Genomic DNA, 20512 nt, shown 5'->3' on the forward strand with positions numbered 1-20512 from the left:
AGGGATTCGTAGTCGTATCATTTTCACATAGTTTTCTCGATGCATATAAAGTAGAACAAAAAAGTGAAACAAAGAGCATGTCGGTGGAGAAATAGAACGGAAACAAAATCACATATACGGAAACTTTATTTATAATCAAATTTTCATTATTTGCTGAATTTTATTAGTCGCAAGATACAAACGTGATTAGATACCTTTCGATAAGAACGTTAATCAAACTTTGTTTTCTCAAAGATAGAAGAAAATGATTACAGAGAGAAACTCATATCCTTAAGAAGAGAAATATACATATAGTACAAAGTAAAAGAAACATAAGTCAAAACGATCAAATAATAACAATTTTGAATTAAAATAAAAATGAAACAACAAATTATGTATACATTTGTTAATGTACAAATAATAGTTAACCGTAATATAAAGTTAAACAACAATATATACTTTATGGCGTACCTAACTCTTCCTCTTCTCCAAAGTTAGCCAAAATCCGTGTTCTGATGCCGGTGTAAAATCAATCTTCTTGTACACAATAGGAATTGTTGTTTTTTCGTTAGGTTTTATAATAAACTTTTCCAGCAGACGGATTATCAAAAGCTTAGTCTCCATTAAAGCGAAACGATTGCCAATACATTTCCTAGGACCTAGTCCAAAAGGTATATACGTATAAGGATTAATAGTACTTTTATTTTCGTTGCTAAACCGTTCAGGATCGAACTTCTCTGGATCGGGAAAATATTTAGAATCGCGGTGAAGCGCATAAACAGGGATCCAAATATTGTCATCAGGATACACTGTCACACTTTGGTAACCTGGCGCCGCTGCAGGCAATTCGAATTTCTTTGCGCAAACTCTATCGACTATCAACGATGGAGGATGCATTCTAAGCGTCTCGGATATTACCATTTCCATATATTCCATCTTCGACATAGCCTCGTAAGAAATTTCCCCGTTTTCTTTTTCCAAATAATAATCTACTTCTTCACGTAACTTCTGTTGAATATCTTGATGCAAAGCTAACTCGTAAACCATGTAACACAACAAAGTAGAAACAGTGTCGAAACCGGCTAAAAAGAAAATGAACGCCTGAGCTACGATATCGTCGATGGTCAGCCGATATGAGGGTTGCTTCAAATCTTTGACCTGCATCAAAAGATGGATCATGTCTGGTCTAACGATGCTCCACGTTTTCCTTGCAGTTACCGTTTCGGAAATCACATTCCAGAAAAAGTTGGCCGTTGCTCGAGACAGGAACCTCAGTCCTGCCATTCTCGTTAGACGCGGGTTCAACCGAAATAACATGAATTTTATTAAACGAAGCGTACCACTGAACGAGGAAATATCGATTCCTCTTTTGTAGAACTCGTTGTCTGGATTCTTGAGCGAGTTTACATTTATTCCAAATGCAACTGTGGCGATTACGTCGTTTCCGTATCTAGTAAAGATGTCTTTCAGCTCCACCATCGATTGAAATTCTGAATGTTCGTACAGATAACTAACGAAATCGTTCGAACACTTGGATACCAGCTCGAACATGAATCTCATCTTATTGCCTGTGAAAAATGGACTCAATGAGTTCCTCATCTCTCTCCATTGATCATCTTTCAAGGAAAATACATTTTTCCCGAAAACCGGATCCATCTCCTCGGATACGAAACTTCGATGATTTGGAAAATGCTTGAAACTCTTTACGCCTATTTCGTTGATCAGCTCTGGATCTCGTATGACCACCGTTGGCGTAGCGAAATCCATCACCCCGATGTACCTTACGTCAGGGTAATAATTATAGACGAACATACAATAATCCGGGAAAGTAATACGACGAAATATGACTCTCCAAACAGTTCCAAATATCGGTCCTGCCAGTACATATGGAACTTTATTCTTCTTCCAATAGGTGAACTGTCGGTATATTATCGGAATCAACTTCGCCGAAGTAATGATGATTAAAGAGATGAACAATAACTCAAAAGTAGATAAAAATAATACTTCCATCGTTACGAAAACGTGTTAAGACGAACTGTCAACTAGTAAGAGACTATAGCGTAATCGTTAACAAATATCTCTATATAAAGGAAACGAATAAGGTGGGAGGGCAACAATTTTGCAGGAGGACGGCCATGGATAAAAGAGTGTTCACCTCAGATTTTCAGATAATCGATATTTTTTAGATCACTTTCTGCAGATAGAAACATTTTTAAAGCAGTATCAACTTGAATTTTATAAAGCTGCAGATACGGAAATCAATTAATTCTGTCACGTGGAGTTATCAGACATAGAGGGCATTTACCTCTTGGTATCGGAGATTAAATTAGAGATTAATTATCGAAGAAAAAATCAATAATTCCGTACAAAATATATTTCCTAGCGAATTAAAATTATCTCTTCCGTGCGTATTTTACCCCTTACACTTGTATGGAGTAAAAAAAACAACGCCATTTAATATTCTTTCAAACTGAAATGAGTAAAATCAATTCTTGAGAACGCAAAATCTGTTGATTGCGAATCGTAAATTTATGTATATATTTATTATTATCTATTATGTATATATCTATTATTATTAAATTTATGTATAATCATTTATAATATAATTTAGCAAAAAGAAAATATTAAATCGTCAAATCACATACATAAAACAAAATAGCTAAAGATGCGATAAAGAGAAGAAGTAGTCGATATTCATATTACGAAAGCAAGCACAACAAATGAAATTCTTGATTCAATTATCAAATTTAATCACTTACCAATGAAGACAAAGATCTGATGATGCGAGTACCGCAGTAACATCGAAATGGAAATAGTCTGAAATAACCAAATACGTTACTGTAAATAAAATGTAAAAAACCGCAAAAAAATAAATTTAATGTCCCCATGTTATAATTTAAAGAATGAGATCTGGACGGATAGTCATACAAAAGAGAGTTATTATTTTTTCCAATTTCGAATCTAAATAAGATTAATCGTAATGAACGAATAATTTGAATAAAAAAAACAATAATCTTAGTAATAAATCTTTCCTTTTTCTATTTTTCTTATATATCGAGTAATATGTATCAAAGCGGTAAAAGTATTTATTATTTCGTGAAAAGGGATTGCAATAAAGACAGGATACGAAGCAAATTGCAAGCCGAACGGTTGCACTCGGTTACCAGGTTGAGAGCGAATAGTACAATTGAATTGCGAATGGTTCAGATTGAACTAGCACCTGACACCCCGAGATAATTCACTATTTACTATGAGCAACCTTGGTAACAAAAACGTTTAATAGTACTTTGCAGATGCGTCAGTGCTATTTACGAGCTACTGATACAAAAGAGACAAAAATTCCATCTAACCTAAGATCAATGTATGAATTCGATTGGAATGTGGAAAATATTTTTTTGGAATATCCCTATCACTTCTCATTTCGGAATGAAAAGACTACTACTTTGTAGGGTGTAGATTTTACTACTTTGTAGAGCGGATTGTAGATTTTTGTAAATTTTTCATATTCTAGCTTAGAATCTAGAACAATATTCATTAGAATATCTACTTTAGTATATATGCATATTTTAGAAAACACCTACCGTGTATCACATGAAAACGAATATTTGCTTTCATTAAAAAAAATAATTCACAATACTTTTTATTTGTATAAAATGATTCTCCCAATAATTGATAAGTAACAATATACGAACAATCAACCAAACCATCACATTAACGCTTAGTAGTATATAAGTACTAATTTTGAAATTACATATATTGGCTCTATGATTAGCAAAGTCAAAAGACTATATCACCACTATTATAATAATGAAAGTAAATGTTTGATAATAATCCTATTTAACATTAAAAATCTTGACATTAAATAACATTTGATTGCTTACCTAAATAATTTGTCATACAACTCAACATTTCAGATATATCCTTTTTGTAGATATTCAATTGTGCACAGCAATACTTTATTTAAGTACATCTTTACACTTTTTTGTTATTTGAATTGTATTTATCTTTTATAATTCCTATGGAAATTTTAAAAATTAAAATTAAAACTTTTTATGTATTAATATGTTCAAATATTATTATTGGTGTCTTTTTAATATACTTTCACAAAATTTATCTTGCTTTATATAATAACCTCAATGGGATAAATTAAATCAATAAAAATATGAAAGCAAAACACATTTTGTCTAATTTGATCGAAGAAATAAATATAGTCTTCCACAACAAAAAAGAAGCATTGTCAATTAAAAAAGACAAAAGAAGAATATTGTTTCAAAGTGTACATCGTACTACAACGGAGGGTATATACCCAATGTCATGTGCATATGACAGAGGAGATACCGAGTAATACATAGATGACGACAGTTCCGTACACGTGACTTTACGGTGGGTTAACCGAGGGTGATCCCAGGTAGAATACCCCAAGCACTGAAGTAACATTCACGTGTTGTGGCACGAGATTCATTTATCTCCCATCTCAACCACAGGCTACATTCAAATATTTTCAATGCTTTATGCGAAATATGTATTACAATGAATCTTATGAAGAAAAGGACACCACATTTCATGTAGATTTTTTAATAAATTCTATTTGAGTTAAATTGTTTTCACTAAATTGTTATTATACACGATGAAACACGCATAAGAAAAATCATTTTTTGTATGTAAACATTTTTGTTTGTAACGATACCGAATCATGGCGCTATAATCACTGTTTCCAATTATAGGAATTTACATAAATTTGAAATCATTGCAAAGCAATATTTAATATTAAAATTTATACTATAATAGCAATGATAAAATTAAATACAAGAAATTGAAGAAAAAGATCGGATACTATGTTCAACTAATATATGTACATATATACACATACATATATAATTCACTGGAATATATAAGTCACCTTAATGAATAACAAATCTTGCAAATTTTCTATTTGAACATTTCTTCTACTCAAATTATTCATGCATAGAATAATTGGCTTTTCACTATATCCATCGTGAATAGCTAGGTATGAACTAGATGTAGACTGCCGCACAATGCATTGCATTTGAATCATGGTTAGTAGTATGCAATATTACTCATTTGTTCGCTCGCCGTAAACCCATTAAACACGAGTGGAGCTATTCGTTGGTCCGTATATGATCCAATCACTTCCTAACACCCGGGGAATACCCCGAAATTTCACAACCCATCAGACATGCGTGCTGTTTATATTGGAATGTAGTATTCGATAAATATTGACGTAAATTACTTATTCAATTACAAAATATAAATTATCTATTAACAGAAACTGTCGAAGATGATATTCATTAAAAAAAAAAATTTAACTACAAAAGTAATATTTTTGTCCTATATCGATCGCAACTAAAACAGCAATTAGTGAAAATAGCCATCATTAGTAATTTAAATTCCAAGATTCTTAACAATCGTCTCTTACTGCAGTCTCGTTGCAGCAAAACGTATTTGAGAACAATTTGATACAAAATTGCCAACTTGGGGGTCTCTGTAACGAATATGATACCTCTAATAACGTTGATTTATACCCGACGGTTCAATTCCAAGGGGATCACAGAATGTAAGGGTACAGGTGGTTGGAGAGTTATACGCGGGTTACCTCAGTGCGTGGTTACTTTAAATTGATTGCCATATCCTTTTACACGTACTGGGTTGTCGTGTGGACACGTGTGATATCAACCCCTTGACGGAGAGGAATATATCCGGATCGAAAACACGTAGCATATGAAACTAAATCCAATTTACACTTCCAGAACATTCTGGAGCTATGATTATCATATCGTAATGCGATATTATAACACCGAAACGTGTAAATCGTAATATCAATAGCTTCATTTTTTTAACACAGAAATTGCAGGGAAAAATGTTACTTAAAAAAATGAATAAATTTATAAATCAATAAATCATGTATCTTAATACATAAACTAATAAAAGATTTACTTTGTTTTACGTATAATATCAAATATTCAATCTCATATCAAAAAAGAAAGAAATTTAAATTCTATTTTTGATTGTTCGTATAATTGTAAATTACAAACAATGAATGAGATATTTAGCATTGCATACGATTATTACTAAAAACAAAATATACTTACAAAAACTAACATGATAAAAAATGCAGCAAGATACGTAGTTCTAGCCATCCACATGTTTACAAATCGATAATGTTCTCCGGTCACCACGTTTCTACATAACAAAATTAATATATAATGTTACAGTACTAACATTAAATAATATAAACAAAAAGAAATAAATTTAAATTTATTTACCGTAAAAAACCTTGATTATCTTCATGCTCTGCCAATGTCTTAATACTCGCCATCAGTAAGTCATCGTATCCTAAGAGTTCATCAAGTATTAATCTGGAGAAATCATCGCCAAAGCATTTGTCATTAACAGGATCCAAAGTAACGATTTTTACAGGAATGTTTAATCTTTGCCGTGCTACAGGTGATAATCTCAAGAAGCCATATTCCAATGAATATTCTACGATATAACCATCTCCTGAAAAGAGAGCAATTTGTTAATAAAATATTTAAAAAATAATTATATGATCATTAAAGTCATCAAATTACTATTATTTTTGTTCCCAAATTTTTTAAGAATTATGGCATAACTATACCTGCTCTAACTTCAGAATTTGGATCTTTTAACGATTGAATAACGTCTTCTTTATTAGACTTATTTGTATCCTGCACTATAGTATTATTTTCTGTATTTGTTAATAGTATCTTCTCATCTAAAACCTGGAATGTTAACATTTGAAACACAAATTAATATAAGACATCCCGCATATAATATATATTTCATATTTATATAATATATTTACTTCTTTAGTATCTCTGTTCATTTCATTCCATTCCAGTTTAGTAGATAATGAAGGACTTGTTGTAGTGTTAGTAATACTTAAATTTGGATCTTGAGTTTTTCCAGGCACAGTGGCACTTCTACTAACTATTTCTTTTTCAGACAGTGTTAAACTGTCGTGATTTTCTTCATTCGATGCATTATTTATATCACGTTCTTCATCAACAGCAGATGGTTCGATATTGATAAATCTAAAGATAAAATAAAAAAATAAAATACTGTATTAATAATTATAATAATATATAATATGAAAGTTTCATTTTTTTATATATTTTATCCCTCCTTACCCATCTCTAGTTAATATTCCTAAAGCACTAGTTAAGTCATCAACTTTTTCTTGTCGTAGTTTCTCCTCTTTTGCGTAACTCTTTTCTATACTATAATCTTCTCCTCCATTTCTAAGTATCTCAACTCTTAATATACCATCACGAGGCCAATCATCTCTTATATGTTCTAAACAATTAGTTGGTGCTCGTGAAAATACTATGTGAATGTAAGCCAACACAAAAAATGCTGCTATAGCCTAAAATACATAATTTTAAATCTTTTATTAAATTTGAATATATTATTTTTAAATCATAGTTACCTTCAATAAAACTATAAATTCTATAAATCTTCTGACAGGCCGTGGAAATGTTCTGGCATAAGTTAATGCTGCTTTAATAAATATTGCATGGAACAATCTATCCCTTACATTAACTAATGGGTTTTGATTATTATTATTCCTAGCAGTATTCATACTGTTATTATTTAAGACAGGTCGAGTTGGACTACTTGTATTATGATTGTTATGTACAGCTGCACCGTTCTGATTATTCGTTATTGGTATTGTAGCACCATCCACTTGTGGCATTTTAAATATTATATAATATTTGTATTTAGTGGATGATGTAATAGCTAATAATTCTGTTTCATACTACTTCTATGTATGAAATCTCTTAAAAAGTGCTTATACATGTCGTGTATATACATTTCCAAATCAAAGTGAATTCTTAAATATCCTGGAACAAATAATAATGATAATATTAAATTAAAATTATCATATAGTATTACATAAATTTGCATATTTTATAAAATTTTCATCTTTTACATAGTTTTTATAAGTTTTCACCTATAACATTAAATTATATATAATTAAAATAGATAATACACAGCATTGTAAAAAACTTATTTTATCTATATGGTTAAAGTTGTATTATACATCTACGATATACATTTAAAAATTTCTTTAGCATTTTATTTCATAATCAATCATTTTGCATACAAGACTGCATAGAGACTATATAGATGACTATATAGATGACTATATAGATGACTTGCATATCATAAACTTTACATATTAAATTTGTTATTAATAATAACAACTACAACTAATGTGGAATATAACCTATAGCATAAATTCTGCATGCAATATAACCTATTTGGCAATCGCATTTTTACGTTTCAGATTATGATACTTATAAATATAACAGGATCACTTATGCACAATATTTCTTTTCAGTTACATCATGATGTCAGATAAATTTTTATTAATTAAGAAAATAAATAAATGTACCAATTACATATTTTGTTATATAATTAAATAATTTAAAAGACGTCAGTAATTACATATCAAAAGGAAGTATATACAACGTTATACATTTTATATTTGTTATGAATACATATATATCTCTAAATTAATTGTTATTCACCGGACGTGACATTTCGCAGCTGGCACATGAATTCGTAACTTTTTAAGATACAAATCAGCCATATCGTACCTTCTTTAAGCAGAACGTTGTATTACAACGTTGTATTTCTAAAGTTTTATTGTTCTCCTGCGTGTCACTGCAGATAATAATAAATTTATAACAGTACCGCTTGCAAATATTAACAAATTTAATTTTTGTCAAATTGTCACTTCATCATCATATGTTTTGATATTCCACAACTTGTATTATAATAGTCCCCAAATATTACAATATGAAATGTGACCAACATTATAGCACAAATTTTAAAAACTTACCAATGTTTTATTCCCTATTCATTTTTATTGAAACTCTGTTGATCAATCACTAAAAAGACTCAGCCAATAACATAATATTCATTGATACGTTAATTTTAAATTGAAATGTTTAGACGACAAAAAATATTGTAAAGAAGAATAAAGTTTTGAATATTTTAATAAATATAATATTTTGTAAAGGAGCATATAGTTAATATAATATCAAGACACTATTAAAAATATATTGTATAATTTTATGTGAATTCATACGAATAAACTATCTTTAAGTAACATATTCAAGGTATAACATATTGAAGATAAAATCTATTATTTAATAATATCATCAGTTGCTGCATTATTTACAATTATGAATTCTCCAAGATCACCACAAACTCCTCTCAGTTTTGAATTGAAGAAAATCATTAATGATAGAAATGTTTTAAGTATGCGTAGTCGCATGAAAGGTATATAATTAATAATTTATGCTTTTATCAAATAATTGTAAAATGTGAAATGTATAATGTTTATATTTCCAGTTCTCAACAGTATAAATGAACATAATCAAAAACAATATGAAGAGAAAGAAAAAAATTTAAAGTTTCAAGCTATACAGGAAATTTTAACAACAGAAGCTACATATTTAAGGCAATTAGAAATTTTAATGGAGGTATTATTCACATATATTTATAGATATTTGATAACATAAATATCAATGATAGAATAAAACATAAACATATATGTACTTTTTTCAGTATTTTGTACAACCCATAATAGAAAAAAAGTTATTACATCATAGTTTACTTTCAACATTGTCTGAAAACATAAAGACATTATATAATGTTAGTGGAGAATTAATAAAAGAACTAAAACAAGATCCAAGAAATATTGCAGGCGCATTTCACAAACTTGCTCCATTTTTTAAATTGTATTCTGTTTATGCTTATGATTATGAACAAATTTTATCACTACTACAGGTATTTGTTATTACATTAGTTGATTAGTTAAAAATTACTACTATATAGAAAAATTTCTTGTTTTAGATTAAACAAGAAAATGATACTGAATTTAAAGATTTTATTAGTAAGCAAGAAACAAGACCAGAAGTTGGTAGAAAATTACCTTCACTATTAATTACTCCAATACAAAGGGTACCTAGATACAAACTACTATTGAGAGAAGTCTTGCAACATACATCTAACAAACATAAAGAATATAATCTTTTACAAGGTAATTGCAAGATAGCATAAAACAATATCATTTCAGTTTCAAGTATTATATACTAAATAAATTGATTATTTTACAGCATGTTTAGTAGAAGTGGAGAAAGCTGCAAGGCATATAAATACCTTCATTGAACAATATGAAGAATCACAAAAATTACTAAGACTTCAAAAATGTATTGTAAACCCAATTAATTTGATAAAACCCGGTAGAAAATTAATCAAACAAGGAGCATTAATGAGAGTCTCTAGACGAGGAAGCTCTGCATATAGAAGATATTTTGTTCTTTTGAATGACATTTTATTATATTGCAAAGGTGATCCACAAAATTCATTGACTGTATGTTGTGTTTTACCATTGAATAAGTGTAAAATTGAATCTGTTTTGAGTGGTGGATTGTTTTGTGTTACTTGTTTAAGTGAAACACTTTTACTTTATTCTGAGAAAGATGATAGTAATTTATGGATAGAAGCTATACAAAATTCTATAAAGAAGGTATTATTGAAAGATAATAACTTCTCTTACTTAAATATTAAATTTAATAACTGATTTATATTATCTTCTTATTTTAGTATGCAGAATGTAGACAAACATTAAGAAAGGATAGCAGTTCAAGAAAACCATTAAGGCATAACAATCTTAATTCATTTCCATCTGAAAATATACCAATAGTCGCTGGTAAAAGAAAGAGATCATACAAAGAAACGGAGGTGTGTATGATACTCTTTGTCAATTTTAACATTTCTTTACTCTGATAAATTTTAAAAGTATGTTAAATTAACAGATTAATCTAGATGCATCAAAAATTACATATTTGAAAAAAGATAATGAAACAGATGCAGATATACAATCAAATAATAGCTGTTTGGTACTTCTAAAAAGATTTAAAAGATTTAAAAATGACGATAATTCTAAATATATTAAGTCTTGTGAACAAAACATCAATTGTGTAAGTTTTGATATAATGTTTTATAAATATAAAAATGTTGATACTCTATAATTTATATACAATTTCTTTGCAGAAAATTACAGATAAAGAAAATGTACATTTTACAGAATGCAGTACACCATGTTTATCTCCTAATAAGTTTGCAAATTTTAAACAAGAGTCATCAACACTCAAATCCATCAGTGCATTCTTTGCATCTCTTGGTTCATCTTTAAAGGAATTCTTTTGGTTTAGGTAATACAGTTTTATGAAATTATTAATAAAATTAACGAAATAACGAGATGATCTTTTAAAATCCCGATATTTTCCCCTCGACTTTCCTCGTGAATTATTTAAACGTCTATACTACTAATAAAATTCAATGTAGTTTATACACATATACATATGTACGTATATTTGAACTATTCCAAATACAGTCATCCGTACTCTAAAAGTAACAAATATAAAAGAAATAAATAACTAGATATTTATATACAAAAATAAAATAACATATCTTATAAAACAGAAATTACTAATTTAAAATACAGATTCAGCAAATATATTCTTCCTATCCATGATTATTATATAAAAAAACAGTAGACATTATCATCATATAAATATAATCTTGTGTAAACATAAATAAGATACAGAAATCCCTAGATAGGACTAAATCTGGCTGAACTAAACGAAGACACTCTGATACCTACAAATGATAAGAGAATTGAATTTTTTATCATATAATTAACAAAATATCATTTCGAATCCAGGTAGGATAAATTTTTAAAAGTGTAACATAAGATAAAAAAGATAATTGAAATTTATAAAAAAGACAAGTAATGAATAATATAAAATAAATACTACACATTTTATGTTATACTATTAAATACAGAGAAAGCAACATTTTTAAATGTTATATTTTATTATCTATCACTTTAATATGTTTAAACAATACTTTTTGTCTTTAAATTTATTTGTTAGGGTATATACGAAACTTAAATGAATTTTGTGGTAGGTTATGTTTATGTCGCGTTTAATAAATGAAATCTATATAATAATACAATAAGAAAAATATTCCTTTAAAACTACGTATAATTATCTGGTTTAAAAGCAATTAAGGAATAATAAGTTTAAAGAAAATATAAATAAAACATTAAAAAGATTTCTTTTCATTTTAACCAAAATATACATATGTATATATTTGTATATACATATGGTGAAAAGCATTTACTAAAACAAGTAATATTATCAATATACACGTATATTAAAATAACTGCAAGAAAGTTCTTAATTTCATATTTATAAATAGGATTTAATAATAATAAATTAACTGTATAAAATAAAACTAATGTCCGAAATAAAGTTTTACATATTTTAAACATATGTTACATGTAACATTATATTATATTATCATAAAAGTTACTCAAAAATTGTACGCATATTCATATATATGTATATTGCAGATGCTTCTATATTCTTTGATGGAGCTAAAAAATTAAAGCATTTATACACTATCATTTTTTACATAAGTAGTAATTGCAATTGAGTATACTTTGATATATATATATATATATATCTGTGGATTAATATATAATATTTACATTAATTTAAAGCATAACAAAAACTATGTCAATTTAGTTTCTTTATTATATAAAAGTAATATAGACTGATCCAGAACCTTTTTAAAATAATTATATGTCAATTTAAATGGGAAAACTATAGTAGAACTTTTTAAAAATTTTTTCCTCTTATTCTTTTATTTTAAACTATTATTGCATCAAATTTTTTAATTTTATGAACCATACATAGAATCTAGTTATATGAAATATGTATGATTTATTATAGCAAACCTATAATATTTTAAACATGAATGGTATAATACCTGAAATGGAACAAATCATTAGTCAACTTGAAAGGGGAACTGTAGTAACAAAATTTTTTTCAAGAAAAAGACCAGAAAAGAAAACTCTTATGATAAGAAGAGAAACTAGACAAATCGTATGGTCACGGAGTGCAACGTTTAGACCATTTGATGGTTCAGGTAAAAATACTTTAGCTTTTGAAGATATTAGTAGATAATTTATTGCAACAACATTATTTTGTAATCCAAAAGAAACGTTACTAATTTACTAATAAAAATAAAAATTGATTGAAAATGTATAAGAGGACTAACAAATGTGTAATTTTATACATCCAAAAAATAGTTATCCTACAACAATATACAATTGAAATAAATTTTCACCTAACATTTTAGGCACACATTTTGCATGGTTATGAAGATATATCTACAGCAAAAATGGGCAAAATATTATCTGAGGATACTATTTATAGGTCAAAAACCTGAAGGAAAGGTCCTTGTGAATAATGTATATGGGTGAGTTTATGACAAAGATACAATCTAAATCAGTTAATGACTTGCATCTCATAAGCTTTTATATACATGTTTTATATCTCATATTAAATTAAACCATTTTTTTTTCTGGCCTGGTTATTATCCATTTTGATATTGAATTAAATATACAAATATATATGCATATCTTGGTGGACATTTCCTTCATTTTTGGTCTACAAACAAATCTGCCCATGGATACTGTTGATATATTGGATCAGCCCTATGGGATAGCATGGGTATTTGATTAAACTCAAAGCTTTTATTATTATGCACTGTTTGCATATATTACAGCAGAACATGCATATGTAACAGAATAATTGAAAAAATACAAATACTTTCTAAAGCTGCTTTTATTTCTTCAAATGCTTAATGTTTAAAAGCATATTTTTGCACATTATATTAACATACAATATTATATATATATGTACTCACAATATAATATATATACATATATATATGTATGTAGTTGACATATATACTGTATTCTATTTTTGTATTCGATATGTTACATACACTACTAAATGCATTAAACAACATTTTGTCATTTGATTTTAGTCGAAATAAGAGAAATCAAAGAAATTAAAGTAGGGAAGCATTCTAAAGATTTTGAGAAGTGGCCAGAAGATGCAAAAAGGATAGAAAATCTTAGATGTTTTGTTGTATATTATGGTTCTGAATTTCGCCTTAAAACTCTTTCAATTTCTGGTAAAATTTATTTTTAAGTTTTTATTTCTTACATAAATATCATTTATACTATAATTTTACAAGTGGCTGTTTTTATATATTCATTTCAGCTCTCAGTGAAAAAGAATGTGAACTTTGGGTAAAAGGATTACGTCGGTTGGTTCAAGATACTATAAAAGCTCCTTATCCTTTACAAGTTGAAAGATGGCTAAGAAAAGAATTTTATGCAATGGAAAATTCAAGGGAAACGTAAAAAATTATATTTTTATTTATAAATTTAAGTTATTTTTGAGATTATTTAATTTGATATTTCATATTTTATAGAGTTACTTTAAAAGATATAAAAGCATTTTTACCTAGAGTTAATTGTAAAACAGCAACGAATAAACTTAGGGAACTTTTTCAAGAAATAGATACAAGAAACAGAAATGAACTTGGCTTTGATGATTTTGTTGCACTTTATCATAAACTCATCTTTGATCAAAGTGTAAGTTTTTTTATTTATTAATACATATTTCTAATATCTATATATGTTGTGTCATCTACTATTTTTGTATTTTTGTAGAATCTTACAGATTGGAGTAAATTACTTAATTATTCTAAAACGGGACAGATTGTTACAGTACAAGAGTTCCAAAATTTTCTAATAACTGAACAACAAGACCCTTTAGGAAATAATGAGGTTGAAGTATCATGTTTCATTAGAGATTATTTACAAGATCCTCAAAGGGATGTACAGGAACCACACTTTACGTTCTCGGAGTTTATCGATTTCCTGTTTTCGAAACAAAATTCCATATGGGATTCAAAATATTCGCGAATTTATCAAGATATGACTAAACCTCTTGCACATTATTGGATAGCATCATCACATAATACGTAAGTATGATTTTTCTTTTGTAGAGGAATAAGTATTATAAAAATAAATAGTCCAGTTGCATAAAATATTCTTGCAGATACTTAATGGGAGATCAAATTAGCAGTGAAAGTAGTTGTCAAGCTTATGTTCGCGCGTTAAGAGCTGGATGTAGATGTATAGAACTTGATTGTTGGGATGGGCCAGATGGAATGCCCTTTATTTTTCATGGGCACACACTCACTACAAAGATTAAATTTTTAGATGTTATTAAAACCATCAAAGAGCACGCTTTTGCTACCTCTGAGTAAGTATAACTATATGTCTGTTTAATTTCTTATCTTAAAGGTTAAAATATAAATATACTTCTTGTACAGTTATCCTGTCATTTTATCCATTGAGGATAATTGTACTTTACCACAGCAACGTAAAATGGCAATTACAATGCAAGATGTATTTGGTGATATGTTATTAGTTCAACCTGTAGATAAAAATGAAACTTCTTTACCATCACCACATGCACTGAGAAGAAAAATTATATTAAAACATAAAAAACTACCTGATGGCGTAGATGAAACATCATTTCTAATTCGAAATGATGAAAGTAGGCAAGAAATGGATCTTCGAAATACAGTTAAAAATGGCATTCTTTATCTTGAAGATCCTGTTGACAGAGAATGGAATCCACATTTTTTTGTATTAACACAACAGAAACTATTCTACACAGATACATTTTCTAGAACCCAAGAAACTGAACACGATGATGATGAAGAAACTGTAGTTCGACGACCGACTGATGTATGTATGCACAGTAAAGACGTTTTGAGTGAAATTTTGGAATTTTATTGTATTATATTTATAATCGATTATAATACAGGGAGTACCGAATGATGAATTACATTTTGGAGAAAAATGGTTTCACGGTAAATTAGCAAGAGGAAGAGAAGAAGCAGAAGAATTACTACGACGTTATTCGCACCTCGGTGATGGCACATTTTTAGTTAGACAGTGTGTTACATTTGTGGGCGATTACTGCCTTTCATTTTGGCGCAAAGGAAAAGTAAATCATTGCCGTATTAAACTGAAACAAGAAATGGGTCAAACACAATATTATCTGATTGATACAAATTGCTTTGATAGTTTATATAGTTTAATTACACATTATCGCAATCATCCATTAAGAAGTCAAGTAAGAATAAACAAAATTAAAAATTGTAATTAAATCTGATATCATGGTTCCATTAATTAACAATTTTGTGATGAAATAAATAGGAATTTTTAATCACGCTTCAAGAACCTGTTCCACAACCAAACAAACATGAAGAAAAAGAATGGTGGCATGCTGAATGTACTCGAACTCTAGCCGAAGAAATGTTAAAACGAATTCCTACAGACGGTGCATTTTTAGTGAGACCAAGTGAAAAAGAAAGCAATTCTTATGCTATATCTTTTAGGTAAAATTCTTTAAAGTATTAATTATTATTTAAAATAATATTTTTTAAATCTACTTTTACTATGTTACAGAGCAGAGAAAAAAATTAAGCATTGCAGGATTAAACTAGAAGGACGTTTATATACTATTGGTACTGTACAATTTGAAAGTTTGGTTGAATTAGTTAATTATTATGAAAGGCACCCGTTATATAAAAAAATTAAATTAAGCCACCCTGTAAATCAAGATGTTATTAGAAAGATGGAATTGGTAGTGTATTTTACATTTTTATTTATTAAATTATACTTTCTGATCTTATTGAATTACTTCATTACATTCAGGATATAGATGATGGATCTGTTTATGGCATTCCTGGTTATATGGACCCTACTAGTTTTACGTCAAAAGTAAGTTATAGTAATAAAAGAATAACATATACGAAGTATATGAGACATTTAATATACTTTAAAGGTGACTGTAAAAGCTATATATGATTATAAAGCAAGGAGGGATGATGAATTAACATTAGTAAAACATGCTATAATAACAAATGTACATCGACAAAGTGGTGGTTGGTGGCGAGGAGACTACGGCGGTAAAAAGCAACATTGGTTTCCCGCTAGTTACGTGGAAGAAATAAAACCGCAAGAAAGCCAAGGAGATGTAAGTAATTTACAGGTCATGATCTCAAATATTATCATTAAATATAGTTATATGTTATATATCTTATTTTTGCTTTCAGTCAGCAGATTCTATGATGTTTGGTAGCCTACAAAAAGGCTCATTAGACATTATGGGTGCTGTGGTTGAATTAAGAGTAGGGGGTCGATCTGGATTAGAATGGATACTAAGAATACAAAATCCAAGTATGTGTTCAGTATTTGAAGTAGCAACTTCATCAAAAGATACAGCACTAGAATGGATGTCCAGTATTAAAGAAACTGCTCAAAATGCCAGTGTTAGAGTAAATACATAAGCTTCCTTGTTTTTAAAACATTACCTAATAAGATTTCAATTTAAATAACCAATTACACTGTTAAATGCATTCTAATTTTTTTTAGGAAAATCAACACAAAGAAATGGAACGTGCCTGGAGAATAGCTAAAGAAATGTCTAATCTAATAGTTTATTGTAGATCCGTTGCATTTAATTTAGACAGAATAAAAACAAAAGGTTTTGTATTTAATGAAATGAGTAGCTTCCCTGAGACAAAAGCTGAGAAACTTATGTGTCAGCAAGAAAACAAGTTTTTTATAAAATATCATCAGGTGGAACAATATAAAATTACAATAGACTTAATTTTCTAGTTAGAAGACAAGAATGTTTACAATTATAATTTTGCAGATTCAATTTAGCAGAGTATATCCGAAAGGACAACGTATCGATTCATCAAATTATAATCCTGTGCCAATGTGGAATGCTGGTTGTCAGATGGTAGCACTGAATTATCAAACTGGTGATAAATCAATGCAGCTTAATCAGGCAAAATTTAAAGAAAACGGCAGTTGTGGTTATATTTTAAAACCGGAATTCATGTTTAGAGATGATTTTAATCCATATGATAAAAACTGTTTACATGGAATAGAATCACTTAAGTTTTCTTTAAAAGTTATTGGTGCAAGACATTTAATTAGGTCAGGAAGAGGTATAGCTAGCCCTTTCATTGAAATTGAAATTATAGGAGCTGATTTTGATTCTGGTATAAAATTAACAACGAGAACAATACGTAAGTATGAAAATGTGATATTGTGATTAAGTATTTCGATACATAGACAGTGGTAAAATTAATATTATAGCTGATAATGGATTTAACCCCACGTGGAATGAATCTTGCGATTTCGAAGTTTTTAATCCAAACTTCGCCTTCATACGATTCATTGTGCAGGATGAAGATATGTTTGGTGATAGTAATTTTATTGGACAAGCCACTTATTCTGTATGTATAAAATATCTACAATTTTTAGATTACTAAATGAATATGTTACTATTTTTTAATACACTTCTATGTTTAGGTCCGATGTTTACGACCAGGATATAGAAGCATCCCATTAAAAAATAATTATAGTGAAGATCTTGAACTCGCATCATTATTGATACATCTTCGAATTACATCTTCAGCCGTAAGTATAAAATTTCTTTATTATTTATTTCTATTACCTTGTTAGATATATTTCTATATTACAAATAATTATTGCAGACACATTCACATAATTTGTGAAACCAATACTAAATTACAGACTTTAAGGTGTTTGATACCAGAGATGGAAAAAGGTAAATGTTCAAAATTTGCATTTCATTTATGTATATAGCATTATATAATACGAATTCTATCATTTCAGATTATTATTTAACATAAATACCATTACATGAAATACTTTAATCAAAATCTGAAATTAACTGAAATATTATTGTAAAACAGACTGGTTATCTACAAGGATTGAAATCTTCAAATTGGAACCAATGATTATGAAGGAATACATTTTTCTTTTTGTAACCACTTACATAGATAATTTAGAGACATTATATGCTATGTATAATATAAACAAAGTAGCTATTACAGTATTGAAAAAGTAATAGATATTAAACACAGCCGAATATGAGAAAACGCAACATCTTTAAAAACGTGACATATTAATAAGATGAGATTCAAAAAAAATCTTTATTATATGTAAAAAGATCATTGTGATTTAGTATAGACTATCTTTATACTTTTTATGTAAAGAGTAACAAATCAGGCACTGACATATCGAGATACATTCAAGTTGTATTATATATCACTTCTTTCATTCAGACAAAAAGAGTAGATACGAATAACGAGGCCTTCAGCTATGATATATTTTAGACTGAATCAATATGTACAATACGCTTCTAATTCTTTTAATTAGAATGGTATTTTCATATTAATACTATTTATTTATTGTTTCAATGCTATATAATTTTAATTTAGTAATGTAGTATATAAAAAAACTAAATGATGAGAGGCTCATTACTAAATGATATACATACATGTGTATTGCCTTTCATGTAAAATCATAAACTCTGGGCTATATAAAATGAGATATAAATGTACTTATTGAAGTAATGTATCATAAAATTATGTATTCAGTAATAATATTGGAAACTAGAAGAAAAATAAATCTAAAAATAATTAATTAAACTTACACACTTATTAAGAAATATTACAATAAGAATATTATATCTCATTTATATGTTATATATTTTATATTCATAACATTTTTTTATCATCGTTCCTATTGATACTAACTTTTATATTTAAAAATAATGTTACTATAAACTACTTGTTAGAAACAATTTTGATATAATTTTATATAGTATATTAACCTTTTCGCTACCGCCGTTTAAGGAAAAAGTCGTTATTCACAGCCCAAGTTTCAAATTTTCTACATGTTACATAATATGATATATATTTTTACATATATAATAATGGGAAATGATAAGTAAACAGTCTAAGCAGCTTTTAGAATGCGTTACATATTTGTGATGCATGGTAGCGAAAAGGTTAAGCACATTATTTGTATACTTCATGACTTTTCGTTTTACGTTATAATTAAATAATATACTATTATTTGGTAATTTTAATAGAAATTTAATTTAAAAAAATATAATTTTTTGTATAATTTCTTGTTTTTATAAGGATATATTATAATTATAATATTTCACTAATATGTCTTCATTTTGTAATAGTTAATTTAAATATATAATAACAATAACACTATTGATTAAATCAGCTTCGTAAAATCACATATATGATTAAAATGATAAATTATTCCAATACCACATACATATTAAAAATATATACATATGTATATTTGGTATAATTAAATACTATGTACACAACCAATTCATAAAAATGAAGAATAAAATATATGTTATTGTTTGTTCATTATTATACATTTTATACATATCTTTTACAAAAAAGAAAATGAAATATAGAATTTGCTTAATATGAAATCAAATTTAATTTTAGTAACTTTAAGTACTAACTGTAGAACGATTTTTCATATATATTAAGTGCATTAATGCTGGAAAAGAAAATTACATTCTTCTTTATTTCTATATATTTAATGAAATTCATTTCTTAACTATAGTCTATTTTATATATAGCCATGTAGTCTTAATCACATATAGTTATATAG

General features: G+C 27.9%; 3 protein-coding genes and 1 pseudogene across 9 annotated transcripts in view; 2 read left to right on the plus strand and 2 right to left on the minus strand.

Annotated features, from left to right (window-relative positions):
* Positions 1-8783, minus strand: part of LOC117164964 (membralin) — a 161625-nt gene extending 152842 nt beyond the window's left edge. For all 6 annotated transcript variants that reach the window (XR_013059633.1, XR_013059634.1, XM_076623007.1 and 3 more), the window contains exons 1-8: positions 8622-8783; positions 7448-7862; positions 7149-7384; positions 6824-7052; positions 6617-6740; positions 6264-6498; positions 6090-6180; positions 2739-2796 (exon numbers count right to left, since the gene is read on the minus strand). Coding sequence is in view for 4 of the 6 variants with exons in the window: in XM_076623007.1 (XP_076479122.1) it covers positions 2739-2796; positions 6090-6180; positions 6264-6498; positions 6617-6740; positions 6824-7052; positions 7149-7384; positions 7448-7714 (1240 nt within the window). In the remaining 2 variants the exon portion in view is untranslated. The remainder of the gene's footprint in view (positions 1-2738; positions 2797-6089; positions 6181-6263; positions 6499-6616; positions 6741-6823; positions 7053-7148; positions 7385-7447; positions 7863-8621) is intronic.
* On the minus strand, positions 109-2442 carry LOC117164966 (cytochrome P450 9e2 pseudogene; annotated as a pseudogene).
* Positions 8784-8921: 138 nt separating the features above from the next.
* On the plus strand, positions 8922-11253 carry LOC117164967 (putative protein tag-52). The gene is made up of 8 exons (XM_033348409.2): positions 8922-9309; positions 9382-9512; positions 9598-9819; positions 9886-10072; positions 10149-10561; positions 10639-10776; positions 10851-11015; positions 11089-11253. The coding sequence occupies exons 1-8, from the start codon at positions 9213-9215 to the stop codon at positions 11251-11253; spliced, it is 1518 nt and encodes a 505-aa protein (XP_033204300.1). The 5' UTR covers positions 8922-9212.
* Positions 11254-11631: 378 nt separating this feature from the next.
* Positions 11632-20208, plus strand: sl (small wing phospholipase C gamma 1). Of its 2 annotated transcripts, none has more exons than XM_076623003.1 (20): positions 11632-11761; positions 12837-13032; positions 13939-14088; positions 14178-14316; positions 14392-14554; positions 14633-14946; positions 15024-15230; positions 15301-15721; positions 15801-16112; positions 16196-16377; positions 16448-16625; positions 16697-16762; positions 16827-17018; positions 17098-17319; positions 17417-17623; positions 17700-18081; positions 18152-18291; positions 18368-18475; positions 18553-18626; positions 18695-20208. In XM_076623003.1, exons 2-19 carry the CDS (start codon positions 12858-12860, stop codon positions 18571-18573), a joined length of 3579 nt encoding a protein of 1192 aa, XP_076479118.1. In that variant the 5' UTR covers positions 11632-11761; positions 12837-12857; the 3' UTR covers positions 18574-18626; positions 18695-20208. The 2 variants fall into 2 exon arrangements, with proteins under 2 accessions (XP_076479118.1, XP_076479119.1); XM_076623004.1 differs by lacking the exon at positions 11632-11761 and adding an exon at positions 13246-13365 and having other exon boundaries at positions 12895-13032.
* The last annotated feature ends 304 nt before the right edge of the window (positions 20209-20512 follow it).

Source organism: Bombus vancouverensis, chromosome 12 (assembly GCF_051014615.1).
Source record: "Bombus vancouverensis nearcticus chromosome 12, iyBomVanc1_principal, whole genome shotgun sequence".
Lineage (NCBI taxonomy): Eukaryota > Metazoa > Arthropoda > Insecta > Hymenoptera > Apidae > Bombus > Bombus vancouverensis.